The 18,185-nt window shown below is 41.1% G+C and overlaps 1 protein-coding gene across 4 annotated transcripts in view; it reads left to right on the top strand.

Moving 5' to 3' along the window:
- FGGY (FGGY carbohydrate kinase domain containing) overlaps positions 1-18,185 on the top strand; it is a 941,338-nt gene that overhangs the window by 829,213 nt on the left and 93,940 nt on the right. For all 4 annotated transcript variants that reach the window (XM_049774587.1, XM_049774588.1, XM_049774586.1 and 1 more), the window contains exons 12-13: positions 7,755-7,829; positions 15,304-15,424. In XM_049774587.1, coding sequence (XP_049630544.1) covers positions 7,755-7,829; positions 15,304-15,424 — 196 coding nt within the window. The remainder of the gene's footprint in view (positions 1-7,754; positions 7,830-15,303; positions 15,425-18,185) is intronic.

The raw sequence follows: 18,185 nt of genomic DNA, 5'->3' as shown, positions 1-18,185 counted from the left end.
ATTCCTTTAAGGATAAGGGTGAGAATTGGGAGGCTATGTTGAGCAGTACCTAGTGATCCTCCAGGGCTATTCTTTGATGTGTTCAGGAATAGCCTCTGGGAGCTGTAGTGATAGCACAGTGGGTAGGACTTTTGCCTTGCATGTAGTCGACCTCAGTTCTCAGTTTGGTCCCTGGCATCTTATATGGTCCCCCGAGTCTGCCAGGAGTGATTTCTGAGCATAGAACCAGGAGTAATCCCTGAATGCTGCCACAAGGTGTGCCCCCAAAACTAAAAAAAAAAAAAAAAAAATAAGAAAGAAAAAAAAATAACCTCTGTTGATGCTTCTTAGATACATGACATGAATCAAACTGGCAGTGGCTGTATGCAAGCATCTTACCTCTCAGACCTCCTAAAGTATTTTTTTATATAAAGGAAATATTTTAATAAAGTAAAAAGGTTGAGACTCATAAAGAACATTCTTGCATGTTAAAGTAATATCAAGATTTAATTTTAGTTAAAGGAATATTAAGATTTAAACTCAAGGGGCTGGAGAGATAGCAAGGAGGTAGGTCATTTGCCTTTCATGCAGAAGGTCATCGGTTTGAATCCCTGCATTCCATATGGTTCCCTGTACCTGCCAGGAGCAATTTCTGAGCATGAAGCCTGCCGGGTGTGACCCAAACACCACAAAAAAAAAAAAAAAAAAAAAAGAAAGAAAAAAGATTTAAACTCAAAAGCTCATCATCTTTCTATCCACCTATACTTCTTTTCTATGCTCAAAAAATTCCATTGCTGGGACCAGAGTGGTGGCCCAAGAGATAAGGCGTCTAGGACGGACTGCAGTCGATCCCCCGGTGTCCCATATGATATGGTCCTCCAAGCTAGGAGCGATTTCTGAGTGTCACCGGGTGTGGCCCAAAAAACAAACAACAACAACAACAAAAAATTCCAATGCTGTTGACATTATCTGTTGCAGCTCTCATTTCTATGGCCACCATATGCTGCTCCTATATATCTTTAAATGTTCATTGTAGTTTTTTTTTTTATAGTCCTCATGGCTCCTGAATAACCACATAAAGTTGTACTAAATATTATAGCACTCCGGGGCCGGAGAGATAGCATGGAGGTAAGGCGTTTGCCTTTCATGCAGAAGGTCATCGGTTCGAATCCCGGCGTCCCATATGGTCCCCCGTGCCTGCCAGGAGCAATTTCTGAGCATGGAGCCAGGAATAACCCCTGAGCACTGCCGGGTGTGACCCAAAAACCACAAAAAAAAAAAATATTATAGCACTCCATTGGGCTTTGTAAAACATTCACCTAAGCATTTAAAATGGAGAGAAGCATACCTAGAATTCACTTCTTCTATATATGCTTCCTACTCACTCTCTCATTGATGGAACATTCTTGCTGGGCTGATCCTGTTTCTCTTTCTAGTCACAAGCATGCACTTCCCCTAGAGGATCTCTGACATGGGTAGTACATTGGTACTCCTATTTCATTAGACACCTCCTAAGTCCCTCTGTCTCCTCCCCACTGTTCCAGATAGCAGACCTTAGAGAGGTACATCTTGGACTGACAGTCATTTGGCTTTTCTTAGTCAATGCTGAGATCTTGGGTTTGAGAACAAATGGGTCATCTGCTCTTCTTGGTGCCCCTTGGTGCCTCTGAATTTTACACATGCACTATCGAGAAACTGGGACCTCAGACCATAGTAACACCACACATTAAAGTCATTTTTCATTGACTTACATTTTAGCTCTATAGACTGTATGTTAGTGGTTAGGAAATGTTGGCAATATATCTTATTTCTCAAATTAAAAAAGGGAGATAATTTAGGGAATAAAGGTGCTAGCATTGCATGTGACTGATCCTTCTATTCCCAGCACTGCATATTATACCATAAGCACATCTGAATATGGCTCAGAAATGGGAGAAAAAAAATAAGTAGTGACCACTTTCAGTAGATTCAGTGCAGCATCTCTATTACAATCAGAGCTTTGATTTTTCTGACTGCCCAATTGTTTGCCCAGAAACTTGATAAGCAGGTAACCCTCCTGGATTCAGGAAGCTTAGATGGGTCACCCAAATAGCTGGAATTTAGGGTGCTCAGTGAAGAAAGGTGCATATGTGGTGTGACTTCAGAAAAAGTCATGGAAAAGTTAGAGGTATTTTCTCCTGAAGAAGATGAATTTTTTTCTGTGCTTATGTTGAAGCCAAAACTCCAATGTGCTCAGGGCTCAACCCTGGCAGGGTTAAGGGGACCCTACTTGGTAGTAGGGATTGAATCTAGGTCAGCCAAGTATAGAGTAAGTGCTTTAAGCCGTGTAATATCTCTCCAGGTCAGGGGAAGAATTTTTGACCTGATCCATTTTGCATTTGAAGGCAATCTTTTCCTTCTTGGTAGTAGGAGCACATTAGAAATGGAGAGATGAGTTCTGGGCTTCTTCAGTAGCTAGCAGGGACCTAACATGGCCTGTTTTAAGGAAGGGACAGTGAGATTAAAGAGGAAGGGATGGATCAAAAGGATATTTGTGAGACTTAGAGACCGATTTACTTGGGTGTCTTTGAGACTGATTAACTTCAGAAAGGGGAAGTCAGGAAAAAACTCCCTCTGGTTCCTGATTGTGAATGGTGCCTGCACCTATAACTAGCAAATACTCACCCAGGATTATGATGGGTAGGTTTGGGAGGGGTATCTGGAACAAAGAAAGTCGGATTCCTGGGAAAACCCTGAACTTTCCTGTTTTAATAGAGACTACATTTTACCTCCTCATCGCACTTCAGACTTGGTCTCTACAGCCAGAGTAAATGCAGGTTTAGTTTAATAAACACTGAATTTGCTCTGTGATATGATTATCTAAAGCTGTCTCTGGAATTGATATATCACAAAATTCAGATGAGGCTCAAAGAAACTAGCAATTCTTTGCTTTCTAAAATTGTCTAAAGAGAACAGTTTGTGTGCTATGTATGTTTAGTGTGGATCATACCCAGTAGTCTTTGGGGTGTGGCTATAGTGAAAGGGATCAATGTCAGACCTTTGCACATGCTAGGCAGGTGTTCTACCATTTATTCCATCTCCCTGCCAGTCTGGAGGCAACAAATTGAACAGAATATTGAAAAGGGCAGTGAGGCACTGCGAATAAGTATTGATGTCTCCACATCCAGTATCCTGTTAAGTTCTGCAACATCTCAGAGACTGACAATATCCCACATAAGCACGTAGATCCCATTGATATAACGGGATTCCCTGGCCAGACATAGGTTCTAAATTATCCCCTATTAATTTAACACTAATAAGAGTGTCTTTTTTCCAAGAAGTCTCCATCCCCACCCTAATGTTGTTAGACTGATTTCTGATGCTCACAAAACTCTGAATGGAATCTACTTTTACTATAATACCCCTGTTACATTTGATTTCTGAAAACTAAAGGAAGTAGGTCTTTAAAATAATAAGTAAATTAATAAGATGCAATAAATACATATTCTGTACTAAGAAATATCATAATAAGATGCAATAAATATATATATACTGTACTAAGAAATATTAGGCATTTCTTTTCTAGGATTTTTTTTTCCATTGTTTAATCATGCCACACATTTTCTTTGAGGTAAGAATGAATACTTTTCTATGCCAATGGACTAAATGCACCAAATAAGAGACAAGAGAGTCATTTCTTAATAATCAAGGAATTATTATTATCAGGGAGAAATCATTCCTATACATATATATACACCCAATGAGTGCCAGCAAACTACTTAAGAAAACTGCTAATAGATTCAAAGAAAGATATCAATAGCAACATAGTAGTAGTGAGAGACTTCAATACCTCCCTGTCACCTCTTGATAGATCAAGAAGGCTAAAACTTAACAAGTATATACTGACTTTGAAGGAAGAAATGGAAGAGATTGGCTTAGTGTGTGTGTGTGTGTGTGTGTGTGTGTGTGTGTGTGTGTGTGTGTGTGTGTGTATGTGTCTTTTTATCCTCAGAAAGCTGAATATGCAATTTTTCTACTTCTCATGGAACACTCTCTAAGATAGACCACATGCAGGGCCATAACACATACCTCCATAAAATCAAGAAAACAGAAAATATATCAAATATGTTCTCAGACCATGATGCACTGTAAAAACAGAAGTAAATTAAAAACAAATAACTTTAACATGTAGAAACAAAACAGCTCAATAATGAAAAACCAGTGAGTCAAAGATGAAATCAAAGAAAAAAATCAAAAGATTCCTGGAAATAAATGAGAACAAAGACACAAATTATCAGAATTTGAGGGACGCAGCAAAAATAGTATTAAGAGGAAAATTTATAGCTTTGAGAGCTTTTATTGGGAAAGAAGACAGGGCCTACATAAATAACTTAATGGCACAGCTTAAGAAATTGGAAAATGAAACAAAAATAGGCAACTGGAAGGAAATAATAAAACATATAGCAGAAATTAATGACCTTATCTTTCACAAAGATTAGTGAAAGCAAGAGATAGTTCTTTAAAAACATAAACAAGTTAGATAAACCATTAGCAAGACTCACAAAGAGAAAGAAACTTAATAAACTGAATCAGAGATGAGAAGGGGCAATCATTACATACGCTACAGAAATTTAAAGGATAATCAGAGATTACTTTGAGAATCTTTATACGACAATACAAGAAAACCTGGAAGAAATGGATAAATTCTTGGACTCCTATAACCTCCCAGATTAAACAAAGATAATCTGGAGTACCTGAATATACCTATCATGATTGAGAAAATTGAAGTGGTAATCAAAGGCTCACACACACACACAAAACCTCACGCCCAGATGGATTCACTAGGGACTCAGTTTGATCCCCTTTGTCCCATATGGTCCCCCTAGCCAGGAGCAATTTCTGAGCATATAGCCAGGAGTAACCCCTGAGCATCACTGGGTGTGGCCAAAAACAAACAAACAAACAAAAAAGTAGTTTCTAGAAACAATAGGTTTGTACAGTAAAGTAAAATAATGAAAGTGAAGAAAAATATTCCCTGGGCCAGAGCAATAGCATAGCAGTAGGGTGTTTGCCTTGCATGCAGCCAACCCCAGATGGACTCCAGTTTGATTCCTGGCATACTATATGGTCCCTTGAGCCTGTTAGGAGTGACTTCTGAAGACAGAGCCAGGAGTAACCTGAGTGCCACCAGGTGTGACCCCCCTCAAAAAAAATCCCATTCACAAATGTGCCTCAGATAATAACTCAGATAAAGTAACTCAGAGTCAACATAACTAAAGAGATGAAAGAACCTATACAAAGAAAATTACAAGGCACTAGTTCAAAATAAAAGAGGACACAAGGAAATGGAAACACATACCCTACTTATGATTGGGAGGGTTACCATTATACAAATGCCAATACTTCTCAAGGCATTGTACAGATTTGATGCAATCCCTATAAGAAGACACATAAAATTCTTCAAAGAAGTGAGTCAAACACTCTTGAAATTCATATGGAACAATAAGCATCCATGCATAAAGCAATCCTTGAGGATAAAACGATGGGGACTATAACTTTCCATAATGTTAAACTGTACTGTAAACAATAGTCATTAAAATAACATGGTACAAATAAAGAGAGACCCTAAGACAAGTGGAATAGACTTGAATATTTTCCCCCACACATACACAATCAGTTAATCTTTGATAAAGGGCAAGAAATGCAAAATGGAGCAAGGAAAGACTTTGATGAGTGGTGTTGGGAAAACTGTTCAGTCACATGCAAAAAAGTTAACTCATATCTCTCTTTAATGCCATGCACAAAGTTCACATCAGAATGGATTAAATATCTTGATATCAGACCTGAAACATAGGTACATCAAGGAAAACATAGGCAGAACACTTTATGACATTGAAACTAAAGGCATCTTCAAAGATGAAACACCACTGTTCAAACAAGTGGAAGCAAAGATAAATGGGACTGCATTAAACTGAGTAGTATCTGTACCTCAAAGGAAATGGTGGCTAGGATACAGAGACTACACTCAGAATGAGAGAAACTATTCACCTAACACCCAGTTAAGGTGTTAATATTGAATATATACAAGGCACTGGTAGCACTTAGTAAGAAAAAAAAAAAAAAACAAAACCTCACCCCATCCAAAAACAGGGAGAAGAAATGAATGGACATTTTCACAAAGAACTACAGATGGCCAAAAGGCACAAAGAAAAGTGTTCTGCTGCACTAATTATCAGGGATATGCAAATCAAAACAACAATGAGATGTCATCTCTCACAACAGAGACTGGCACACTGCACAGAGAACAAAAACAGCTAGGTTGATGTGGATGTAGGAGAAAGGTACTCTCATTCACTGTTGGTGGGAATACCAGCCTTTTTGGAAAACAATGTGGATAATCCTAAAAAAAAAAACAACTAGAAATCGAGCTTCTATATGATCCAGTTATACCACTCCTAGACCCATACCTTAGGAGTCCAAAAATACCATACATAAAAGCCCTTTGCAATCCTATGTTCATATCAGCACTATTTCCAATAGCCAAAATTTGGAAACATCCCAAGTGCCTGAGAACAAAGGAGTGACTAAAGAAACTGCTATGTATCTACACAATGGAATACTATGTAGCTATTAATAAAAATGAATGAAGGAGGGGTGGAGAGGTGGCACTAGAGGCAAGGTGTCAGCCTTGCAAGCGCTAGCCAAGGAAGGACCGCGGTTCGAACTCCCGGTGTCCCATATGGTCCCCCCAAGCCAGGGGCGATCTCTGAGCACTTAGACAGGAGTAACCTCTGAGCATCAAACGGGTGTGGCCCAAAAAGAACTAAAAAAAATGAATGAAGGAAATTTACTTATATTTGGGTGGATATGGAGATTTTAGGCTGAGTGAAATGACTCAGAGAGAGGGATAGACAGAATAATCTCACTCATTTGTGTAATATAAAAAATGATAGACTGATAATATCTATAGATAATAGAGATAAGGGCCCGGGGAACTAATTTCATGGTAGGAAGATTCACACAAATAGTGGAGCAGTGCAGTTAGGGTAGAGAACGGTCCACTATGACAATCATAGTTGAAAATGAACCCCCTGGACAAGAATTGGGTGCTGAAAGGAGATAAAGTGATATGCATGATACCCCTTCATTAACAGTAGTGCAAACCACAGTGTCTAAAAGGAGAGAGAGACAGAGGAACAGAGAGACAGAAAAACAGAGAGAGAGAGAGAGAGAGAGAGAGAGAGAGAGAGAGAGAACATGTCTGCCCCAAAGGGCTGCAGAGACTGTGGGAAAGAAGCTGGGGACTTTGGTGGTGGGAAATGTGCACTGGTGAAGGGTGACATACATTGTATGCCTGGATATTATGAACAATTTTGTAGCCATGGTGTTTAAATAAAGTACATTTTTTTAAAATTAAAAGTTAGAAAATAGTAATAATCATAGTGATCATCTCAGATCTGACAGCAGGAGATGCTGATTCATGTAAAATTCAAACACCTAGGACAAGTCCAATAGTTTCTTAAAGCAGTACTCTCATATTTGATGTACTTTATGAAATGCATATTCATTACACTAATGTTAATTCGCATACTATGAATTCTAATGTTAAGCATAAAATTCTTATATCTGACTGAGTCTTATTATACCTAAAATTACCATATTTAAATAACATGAAAATTATTTAAAATAATAATAAAGGAAGTCGAAGAGATCAGAGTGTGTTTCATAGAGTCTGTCTCTAACTATGACAGTTCCTTTTTAACCATTGTCTTCTTTTTTTCTCTTCCACCCTACAGGTCTCTGGATTGCAACTCTCTCAGGACCTGGATGATCTTGCTATCCTCTACCTGGCCACAGTTCAAGCCATTGCTGTAAGTCGTGTGAATGCCCTTTTAAAAATTGTCCTTTTGGGGCTCTTAGTAAACTTTGGACTACAGAGTCCCTAGGATCTAGCCTATGCTTCTGAGAGAGATTCTCAGTTGAAAGAGAACTTGCCAAAATTAGAGATGCCTGTGTTTCCAGAAGATGTTGAATGAAGATTTCACCTACTGTACTAATAACCTCACACAGCTGAAAGCTGAAAAGAGTTAAAGTCTTTAAACACCACACTTGTCATTTATCTAATTTGTCTTCCAAGGTTAATTAAGTAGAAGTAAGCAGGTGCCATATATTCTGGCATTAGGAAAAAACAGTGTGAACTATATATATAGATTATACAACAAATGATATTGTTCACTCAATGAAAGTATTCATTATAGGGCTGTTTTAAATAATAAGTGTCTTGTAATGTGTTTGTTTTTAGTTAGTTAACTACTGAAATAAGAAGTTTGAATGTGGGCCTCAGCAGTAGTGCAGCGGTAGGGCAGACCTTGGTTTGATCCCCAGCATCCCATATGGTTCCCCCAAGCCAGAAGCCATTTCTGAGCACAGAGCCAGGAGTAACCCCTGAGTGTCACTGGGTGTCCCCCCCACAAAAAAAAAATAAGTAGAGAGAGGAAAGGAGAATTTAAGTCTAAAGTGTTAGAAACTCCTCAACTGAAAATGAATTAAAAATGAAAACAAAAACCAGTAGAATTCTAAGTCGGGGGAAGAGGAGGATATAGCGAAATGAAAACAAAAATCTCAGAAGTTCATATATCAATGACTAAGGAAACCAGTACTATAGAAGATGATCCATGAGTGGGTTATAAAAGGGTACTGAACCCTAATTCAGCACACAGGAGTCTATATCTGCATATGCAAGAAAATGTAATTGAGGAGAAAAGTGTGTCATGGGTTTCAGTATCAGACTACTGGTAGGAAACAAATCATCAAATGAGATTTAGTCATTCCCAGAATACAATGGGAACTCGTAGAAGTTCACTAAATTCTGATGCAAAGTTTGTTTCTTGGAACCACACCAATTCAAATAATTCGGTGTGTTAATTTCATATGGGCAGATGCTAATGAATTAATGCTCACTGACATGCCCTCTTCCATAACCTCACTTCAAATAATAGAACTACATGGTTTGTTGGTTTTTTTTTTTTTCATTTTATTTTTTTCCCCATATAGCTGTCTCACCAAGAACACTGGTTTTCCTTATGTTCAAATTTGTCATGGGAAGTACATATATGATTAGAGAGCATAGCTTCCCAACCTCTATGGAAACATGTGGTCTTTAATGGAACTAAATAGGAGTGTGGGGTCTGATTAAACAGTCCTTTTAGTTTATGGAGCACTTTGACTATATCTTAGGGAGGCAGCTGGCTTACTGATTTAAGAGCTTGAACAGTTCAGTGAAATCAATCAGCCCGCTTTATTTATGGGAACTTAGTTCAAAACAGACAGTTCTGACATCTATCAAAATGGGGAGAGGAGGGGAAAAATGTACAGCAGTGGTAAAGATGGTTAGTGGAAGCTGTTTTATAGGAATAATGATGCTCATGATATTAAATAATACACATGTGGTCCATTATGTACCAGGCACAATGTAAATATTTTATGCTCATCATTAGAGTCGACCGTAGGAAGGAATTATAATCACCATTCCACAGATTAGAAGCACAAGCTTCAGTGAGACCAATTGACTATGCAGTTAGTGAGCGGGCTTGGACTTGGGCTCACAAGCTTCTAATATAAAATTAGCCACATGAAATATTGAAGAGCTTTTGTTTTTTGATCTGTTGGTGTCACTGGTGGCAGAGTCTTGCATTAGCATGAATTCTCGAGGAAAATCAGAGTTAAGTGATGCTCCCTTTCAAGTTCATGCTAAGAGCAGACCAGATGGGCTAAGGGGCATCATCCCATGAAGATTGTTACCTGGCCCTGCTCTCCTGGATGTAGGGCCAGAGAATAAAAAGAGTGCCTCACCTACCTTGAGTACAGGAGAGAAAGCCTGTAAAGTCGATGGTTCTTTTTACAGAGGGAGTAAAAACTGTGTGCCAGCTTTCACATACTGTGGGGTCCTGTGTTCTGAACAAGAAGGATGCCATTTTGTAATGGCCACATGACAGGCTTCTTTTAGGTTCTGAACAAGGAGAGATGCCATTTTGTAAGGACCACCTGACAGTCTTCCTTTAGGTTCTGAACAAGGAGAAAAGTCATTTTGTAAGGACCACATGTATAAGACACAGGCTAGGTGTCCTCAAGCCTATTTCCGTTAACACCACCCCAAGCTACCTGGCCATACCAGATAGCCTATTAGGGAAGGACACAGAGAACGTTAGGAAGGTACCTGCTAGACAATAGCTAATCATTTTAAAGATCATCAAAAAGCTAGAACCTCCCTGTATCCCTTTCCTATATAATCCTCTTCATGACCTTGGACTGGGTTCATCTCCTTCTAGATATGATCCTGCCCTGCCAGTTTGGGTGCTTTTGACAGATTGATTAAAGTATTCAGCTTTACTCCAGTTGTGAGATCTCATTCTTCGACTCTGACCTCTAACAATTCCAGTTCATAGAAGAGCTGGAATTGACTCCTTTGCTCATCGCTCAGAGACATCTGCTGTTTCTAGAGCACCACACTGCACTTTTTTTCTTGGTCTATTTGCAAACACTATTGGGATAAAACAGAATAGGTTTCAGGCATTCCAAAGAATAATTTTGATTTAATAACCTCACAGAACTCTTCCTGGGAACAGTGTAGCAGTAGACAAAGAACATAGAAATGAAACCTAATGCTGGGGAAGTGGGCATAGGGGTGCTATTGGTGGGACTACAGGGGGAGGGAAGAGAAAAACAGTTACAGTTTTTCAAATATTATACACTCTGGGAAAAAATAATCACGGATTTAATGGAATTTTACATGTATTATGCACTATCACATTCATTTTATCCCTTGTGTTCATGATTGTTATAATAATATAAAGAGAAGAAAACTTAAGACAGATTTGTCTGTAAGGTTTTATTGTGGTATCAGGGTGAATTGTGAGTTCAGTCTGTTGTGCAAAAGTATTCAGGCAGTGTTACTATTCTCTGCCAAAATATACACTGGAGAGAAGCACTCAGATAAGTCAATATTTTCACATGATGTTCAACTTGAAAAGAATTAAGTTTTGTTTTACTGGCTCTGAGTATTGCATAGACACCCATTGTCGTTGATAAGTTAAAATTAAACAGAATTCTTTAGTAATATTAGTGGTTGGGCTTTGGTTAGACTAGAATGAAATTAGGGCCACATTGTAATGAAGTTGGGGGCTGTGTGAAACCGTCCATGAAGTGAAAATTCTCTCTTGATCAAGCTTAATTGAAAGACCTGTCAAACCCCCAGTTATCCCCTTGTCTGTCCATGTATAGTTTTCTTTGTAGAACAGACTCTTAAAAAGTACTATTTGCATTTGAAGTCGCCCTTAATTTGCATTTGGCTTGTATGTTCCCAATGGAATTGACCAATTTTAATTTAAATTTCTCTGTGAAAACATTTTTTCCAGAAAGGTGAGCACAGAATTATTGTAGCACAAAGCCCTTTGGTGGAGGAGCCTGGGAGGAGGGTGGAATGGTTCAGAGTGGAGTCTGGGACCCCAAGAGGGAAGGCCCTGGAACTAACCACTGGCCCGAGTGGGAAATTCCAGCTTACAATGCAGTTCGCAGAAGGGACAGATTGTCCTGGCCCTCTGGGAGTATCTCTTGTTCCATCTTTTCTGCCTTTTCCCAGGAAATGTGCTTTATATTACTCTTGTCTCAGTCTGCAAATTGCATGATCCTGGTCTCGAAAAATACTGGAAATATTCATTTTGTAAGGCATTTTCATGGATATTGGGAGATAATATTCTCCCCCTTACATATAGTATTACCATAGGAAACTATATACATTCTCGAATAATAACAGTATTGTTATTAGATTTTATTTGCCATTGTTGAGAGAGGGCATTAAAATGCATAATGCAGGACCTAGTATTTAGCTAATTAGGAGAGTTACTCTCCTGCCTAAATTTATCTGGCAGGAGCTGGACACTCTTCTAGGAGTTTACACGGATCATCTAGCTTAGCAATGCTGCTGTGTTATTACTACATTTCATCACACCTGCGTCTTTATTTTTATTTTAAATGTTTTTTTCTTGTTAAATTGACTGATCACTCATATCATTTCTAGGTGAACAAAGAGAGTGTGTTCCCCTTTCTTTTTGGGAGGGAGAAGGCACACCCAGCAGTGCTCAGGGGTTATTTCTGTCTCTGCACTCTGGTTATTTCTGGCAGTGCAGGTCATTCTTGGTCACAGGACAAAATGGAATGCCAGGGATCGAACATGGGTTGGCTATGTGCAAGACAAACACCCTAGCCTCTGTGCCATTGTTCTGCCCCCCCCCCCTTTTTTTAAAGAAAACTCTCTTATTTTAGGTGTAGTTTTGATGCTAGTTACAGGTGAAATGACCAAAAAAAACCCAACTACTTACACTTTCTTACATACTAGGTCTTTTGCTATTTCCCTCTCAGAAAAGATTTTCTGGAGGTAGTGAAGTAGTTTATACTGAACAAAATTAGAAAGATGCAAGACAGAGAGAAGAAAAGAAATACAGGTTGAAGGGAGGACAGACTCAAAGAGGAAGCCCCAATTGGTTTACGGGAAGGGCTTTCATTTTCTTTTTGTTGTTGTTGTTGTTGTTGTTGTTTTGGGAGCCACACCCACCCATTCTCTGGGATTCCTGCTGGCTCTGCACTCAGTTATTCCTGGAGGGTTTGGGGGATCCTATGGTGTGCTGATTATGGAACTCCAATCAGCTGCATGCAAGTCAAGTGTGCTCCTCACTGTACTACAGACCAGGAGGAGCTTTTATATAATTTCTCCAAATTTTTTTTTTCTTTCTTGGAATTCTCTGCAAACATTAAAAGTTCACCTGGGCTTTATCACAGGACTGCCTTGTGTTCTTTTCTCAGGATCTTATTCCTAGCACAGTTAATGGGCTCTTCATAATCTCAGAGATTCTTTGAAGTACCCCCCCCCCACTCCCCCTCACTCCTTTTCTGGGTGGGGCATTGGAATTCTGCCTCTGGGTGAGGTCTCAGCTTCACTCTCCAAGGAGTTGAGGATTTGCATGTTAAAGGGATGTGAGCTTCATGCCTTTGGGCTACTTCAGGTAAAATAAAAGCCTTCTTAGGTTTTGTTTTGTTTTTTTTATCTTTAAGTTCAAAAAGTCAAGCCTCTCACTTCTACAGGTCCCTGCCCTAGAGTGGACAGGGGTCACCTGCAACTCTCTGCCCCCAGTGACCCACTGTGGAGGTAAGGGCATCTGTTGACCTGAAACCATTTCTAATCCAATTTTGTATGTAACTTTTTTCTGGAGAGGTCAGTGGGTTTTTATCAATTCCCAAAAAGGTTCATGACCCAGCAAAAGCTTAAGAAAGAACATCTGGGGGTAATCAGCCATGTTCCCTAATAAGCAAGGTCTGGCCTTCGACTGTACAACATGTTTCCTTTTTTCTTTTTTTAAACACACCACATCTGTGGATTATTTTTAGAGGCCCAAGTTTCACCTAATCCATATTCTCACTAGATTCACTCAGAGATCCAGTAAACCCTGAACCTTCAGTTCTGAGCTGCCTCTGCTCCTTAATCCTAATTCCAGGTATGAGCTGTCATGCCACAAGGTTCTCAGGCCATTCCCAGAGCCATTCTGTTTCCGAAATAACCCTTGGCCTATATCACCCACCCGAATCCTGTTCTCTGAATACCTGACACAGGCTTCCTTCTTTAGTGAAAGTACCTAGGATGCTTTAGAAGCTCCCCTTTTTCCTCAATCCAAACCCCTCCTTCTTCTTGATCTCTGCTATCTATGGTCTCTCAGTTTCTTCTTTATCCCCTTATTTCTTTTCCAGGAACCTCCCATCCTTTAGCCTTAGCACTATGGAGACTTCATGGTCCCCCAGAATCCTCTGTCTAGAGGATATCTCTCTCTCTCTCTCTCTCTCTCTCTCTCTCTCTCTCTCTCTCTCTCTCTCTCTCTCTCTGTCTCTCTTCCTCCCTCCCTCCTCCCTCCCTCTTGTTCTCTCATTTTGGGGCCACATCTCTCTCTCCCTCCCTCTCTCCCTCCCTCTTGTTCTCTCATTTTGGGGCCACATCTCTCTCTCTCTCTCTCTGTCTGTCTCTCTCTCTGTCTCTCTCTCTCCCTCCCTCCCTACCTCCCTCTTGTTCTCTCCTTTTGGGGCCACATCTCTCTCTCTCTCTCTGTCTCTCTCTCTCTCCCTCCCTCCCTCTCATTCTCTCGTTTTGGGGCCACATTCAGTGATGGTGCTCAGGGTTACTTCTGGCTCTGTACTCAGTGCTCCTAGCAGGCTTGGGGGACCATATGGGATGCCTGGGATCAAACCTGGCTTCGTTCTGGGTCAGCTGCATGCAAGGCAAAAACCCTACCACTATGCTATCGATCCAGCCTCTGTCCCTCTTCCTCATTTCTTGCAGAGCTCTGTGGCTGCATCCTGCTCATACCTCATCTTTCTATGTTTCACAGGACAGACAGTGGTTCGAATCCTGGCATTCCATATGGTTCCCTGAGCCTGCCAGGAGTGGCTTCTGAGTGCTGAGCCAGGTGTAACCCCTGAGCATCACCGGGTGTGACCCAAAAACAACAACAACAAAACAATAGTTTGTACCTGTTTGAATAGCTTCTAAAGCCTTATGTAGTAAAATTCACATCCATGATTCTACAATAGTTGTCCCTTCTCCAGTGTCAACTATTTGTAGTAAGTTTTATAAAATAAAATAAAATAAAATCAGCCAGAGAAGAGAAGAAAGCATTGAGGACAGTGGGGATCACTCCAGACCTCTGTCAACTTCAAGCCTGTATCTCACTTTTCTATAATCCTCTTTCTATGTTTCTATAACATCTTAAGTTGGTCTTTTCCACAGAAGAAACTTAATTCCTGTCTCAGTTGAAAAACTGACCTGGAGACTAGTGAATCTGATTTTAGAAGTGATCTGGCCATCTACTTCTTTTCCCCATAACTAACAGAGGACCTGGGCCATCAAAGTCACTTCCCACATATTGGTTTGAATGAAATCAATTAATCTGAGCTGCATTAATAACATTGTTGATTATTGTCAATGTCATGTAAATACCAATAGAAGCAAATGTAGTAATTATGAGGATTGGGGAGATAGGTAGTCCAGGTTGGAATTTCCACTCTGTGCTATATTATTTTTGTAGACAACATTTGTTATTTTTATTTATTTTTTTAATTAATATTTTTATCTGTGCCATAATTAACTATATAATCAGAGGCAGCCTAAAGAATTAGGTAGAAACCAGCTTTCTGAAGTTCAGTCTGTAAAGCATTAAGGTCATATGACGTAGGTCTCAGATAAACACTGTCCAATGTACCTTCACAGTTACTCTCCAAACATGTTCTCCTGTGGTTCCCTTTCAGTTGGGGACTCGTCTCATCGTGGAAACCATGGAGACTGCAGGGCATTCGATCCACACTCTCTTCCTGTGTGGAGGCCTCAGCAAGAATCCCCTCTTCGTCCAAATGCATGCTGACATTACTGGTACGTCTGCAGGAGGTCTTGAGAAGATGGTATGGAGATTGGCAGCAACAGTGGGCACATCAAGAAATGCATGAGCTTGAAAAGTGGAAGAGAGGGAATGATGTGCCTAATCGTTTCAAATACGTAGGTTAAAAACGTCCTCCCCTCCTTTGTTGGGGAAAGTGATGTGTATGTGATGGCTACTCTAAGTGATATCCAGAAGTGAGATAGAAGGTCAGCAAGAGCCAGGCCAGAATTCAAGTATTTACTTAATAGCTTCAGACTCTTCTGAACCAGAGTATGGGTCATGAGGAAGATGCAGAGATAAATAAGGCAGGATCCCTGTTTCCCCCAAGTTGTGCAAGGTTTTTTGGAAGAAGGCCGATGCAGACACTCAGACTTGTTCAAAGTAGAGTGGTAAGAACCCACAGGGCATTTGGGAAACAGTCCATTGGAGCCTGTGATGTCACAGGGTCAGTGGTCTGGAGGAAGTGATAAGAAACTGTCTTGGAGAAAGATTGCAGAGCCTGCTGTTATGGGAATCCCCAGGCTGGGCTGCAGATGAGAAGTTGCACCCTAAGATCCTGAGATTCTGTGACTCCTTTTCAGTTCATCAGAATCACTGATCAGGATACAGGAGGAAGAGGAGGAGGAGGAGGAGTGTGGATTTTTGCCTCTAGGCCAGGAGCAGATAACAGTAAGCCAGAAATAGAGAGCCTGCACCCATGAAAAGATACCACTGAGAAAAAAGGTGCTGTTGTCTCAGAGCTGGCTTAGACTTCTGTCTCTGGACCTCTGGGACCCTCACTTCTCTCACTTTCTCTCTAAGAGATCCAGAGATCCTGTTCCCTGCTGGGACTCAGTGCCCTCAAATCTATTAAGGCTAGGCAGCAGGGTGAGGCCAACAGAAAAACTGGGAGTGGGGGTGGCGGTTGGAAAGATAGTACAGCACTTAGGGCCTTACCTTGCTGAACCATTTGGCATTATATACCACATAGGCTGCCCTTGAGTTCTGCTAGGAGTAAACCTTGAGCACCACTAGATATGACACTAGAAAAAAGGAAACAGAGAGAAAAGAAGAAAAGAAGGAAGGAAGGAGGAAAGGAGGAAGGGATGGAGGGAAGGAAGGAGGGAGGAAGGAAGGAGAGAGGGAAAGAAGGAAGGAGGGAGGAAGGGAGGAAAAGGGAAGGAAGAAAGGGAGGAAGGAAGTAAGGTGAGGAAGGTGAGAAAGGAAGAAAGGGAGGGAGGGAGGAAGGAAAGAAAGAGGGAAGGAAGGAGGAAGGGAGGGAAGAAGGAGGGAGAGAAGGAGGGAAGGAGAGTGGGGGGAAGGAAGAAAGGAAGGAGGGAGGGAAGGAGGAAGAAGGAAAGGAAGGAGGGAGGGAAGGAGGAAGAAGGAAAGGAAGGAGGGAGGGAAGGAAGGAAGGAGGGAAGGAAGGAGGGAGGGAAGGAGAGGAAGAAAAAAGAAGAAAAAGAGTGAAGGAACTAGGGGAGGACTGAGCCTTGCCCACAACACCAACTGTATTAATAGGGATACCCTATAATGACATCATAATCTCCTGCTGTCCCATTCCCCAGATTCCTTACCTCTGACCTCTTGGTCAGATCTCCTTCCCCTGGCAAGCAGTGCCAAGTCTGAGATGAGCACTGTCCCATATATGCTTGGTTAATTGGCCCCTGGACATAGAGTAATGGGGAAACTCCCCTTCCCATTTAAGAGACAGGTGGTCTGAGGCACAAGGCAGAGAACTTGGACAGAGAACAGTCAAGTTTCAGAGTGAAAGAGTCAGATGTGAAGTAGAGATGCTGCTGTCAACCCAGCTCCCCCTGCGGGGTACAAATCACTCAACATGTATGTTAACTCCAGTTGACTCCCACAGATCCAACATTGATGTCTCCCATCTACCAGTCAAGGAAACTGGGAATCAGACTTGACTTTCCAAGTAGTGAGTTTCTAGAAGGGACAAGAAGAGGAATATCTAGACACAAACTACAGACCCAATTGGCCCCTGAGAATCATTGTCCCATATAAAGCTTCTAAGCTAGAGTTCTTCACTTTAATTTTGATTTAGTTTGGGTGCTACACCCCCAGTGATACTTAGGTTATTCTTGGACTTGGGAATTACTCCTGGCAGGCTTGAGGGATCATATGGGGTGAAGGGGCTTGAACCTGGGTGAGTCACATGTAAGGTAAACATCCTACCCCTTGTATAAAATCAGGTCCCTGATTTTGTTTTTGTTTTTGAATTGGGGTTCCTTTACTTGATGCAAAAGGCAGCTTCATGGTTCAGGTAAGATTCAAACTTCAGATCTGTGCTGAGAGCCTTCCCCATTTCCATCCCAAGGGAAGGGATGTAGCTCTTGCCTTGCAAGTAAGAGGCCCTGGGTTCTCTCCCTGGTACCACCAAAACAATTTAAAAAGCAAAAGAGAAGCAGTTCCCAGGCTCTGCATAACTAGAGACTTCCTACCTGCCAGCAGGAGGGAGGGAAAATAGAACCAGCCTTGGCCAGCCCATCACCCACAGGACTAGACCATAGAGCTACCCACTCAGCGGTGGCCTCACTGACCCCAGCCTGCCTGGGCCCTGCAGCTCTGCCCTTTCTGAATGTGGCTCCATTCCCAGGCCTCACAGCTCTGAGCTGACTCAGAGGCTGGGGGGTGGGATGTGGTGGTGCGGTGGCTTCACAGAAACTTCTGCTTTGGAAACCATGCCCCTTCTGCCTATTGAATGAAAAGGCTGTTAAGCGTTATTTGGATTCCGATTGAAACTGGACCCTTTGTCTG

The sequence above is a fragment of the Suncus etruscus genome, chromosome 6 (genome assembly GCF_024139225.1).
Source record: "Suncus etruscus isolate mSunEtr1 chromosome 6, mSunEtr1.pri.cur, whole genome shotgun sequence".
In the NCBI taxonomy this organism is placed as follows: domain Eukaryota; kingdom Metazoa; phylum Chordata; class Mammalia; order Eulipotyphla; family Soricidae; genus Suncus; species Suncus etruscus.
This window is presented reverse-complemented; position numbering and strand designations above follow the sequence as displayed.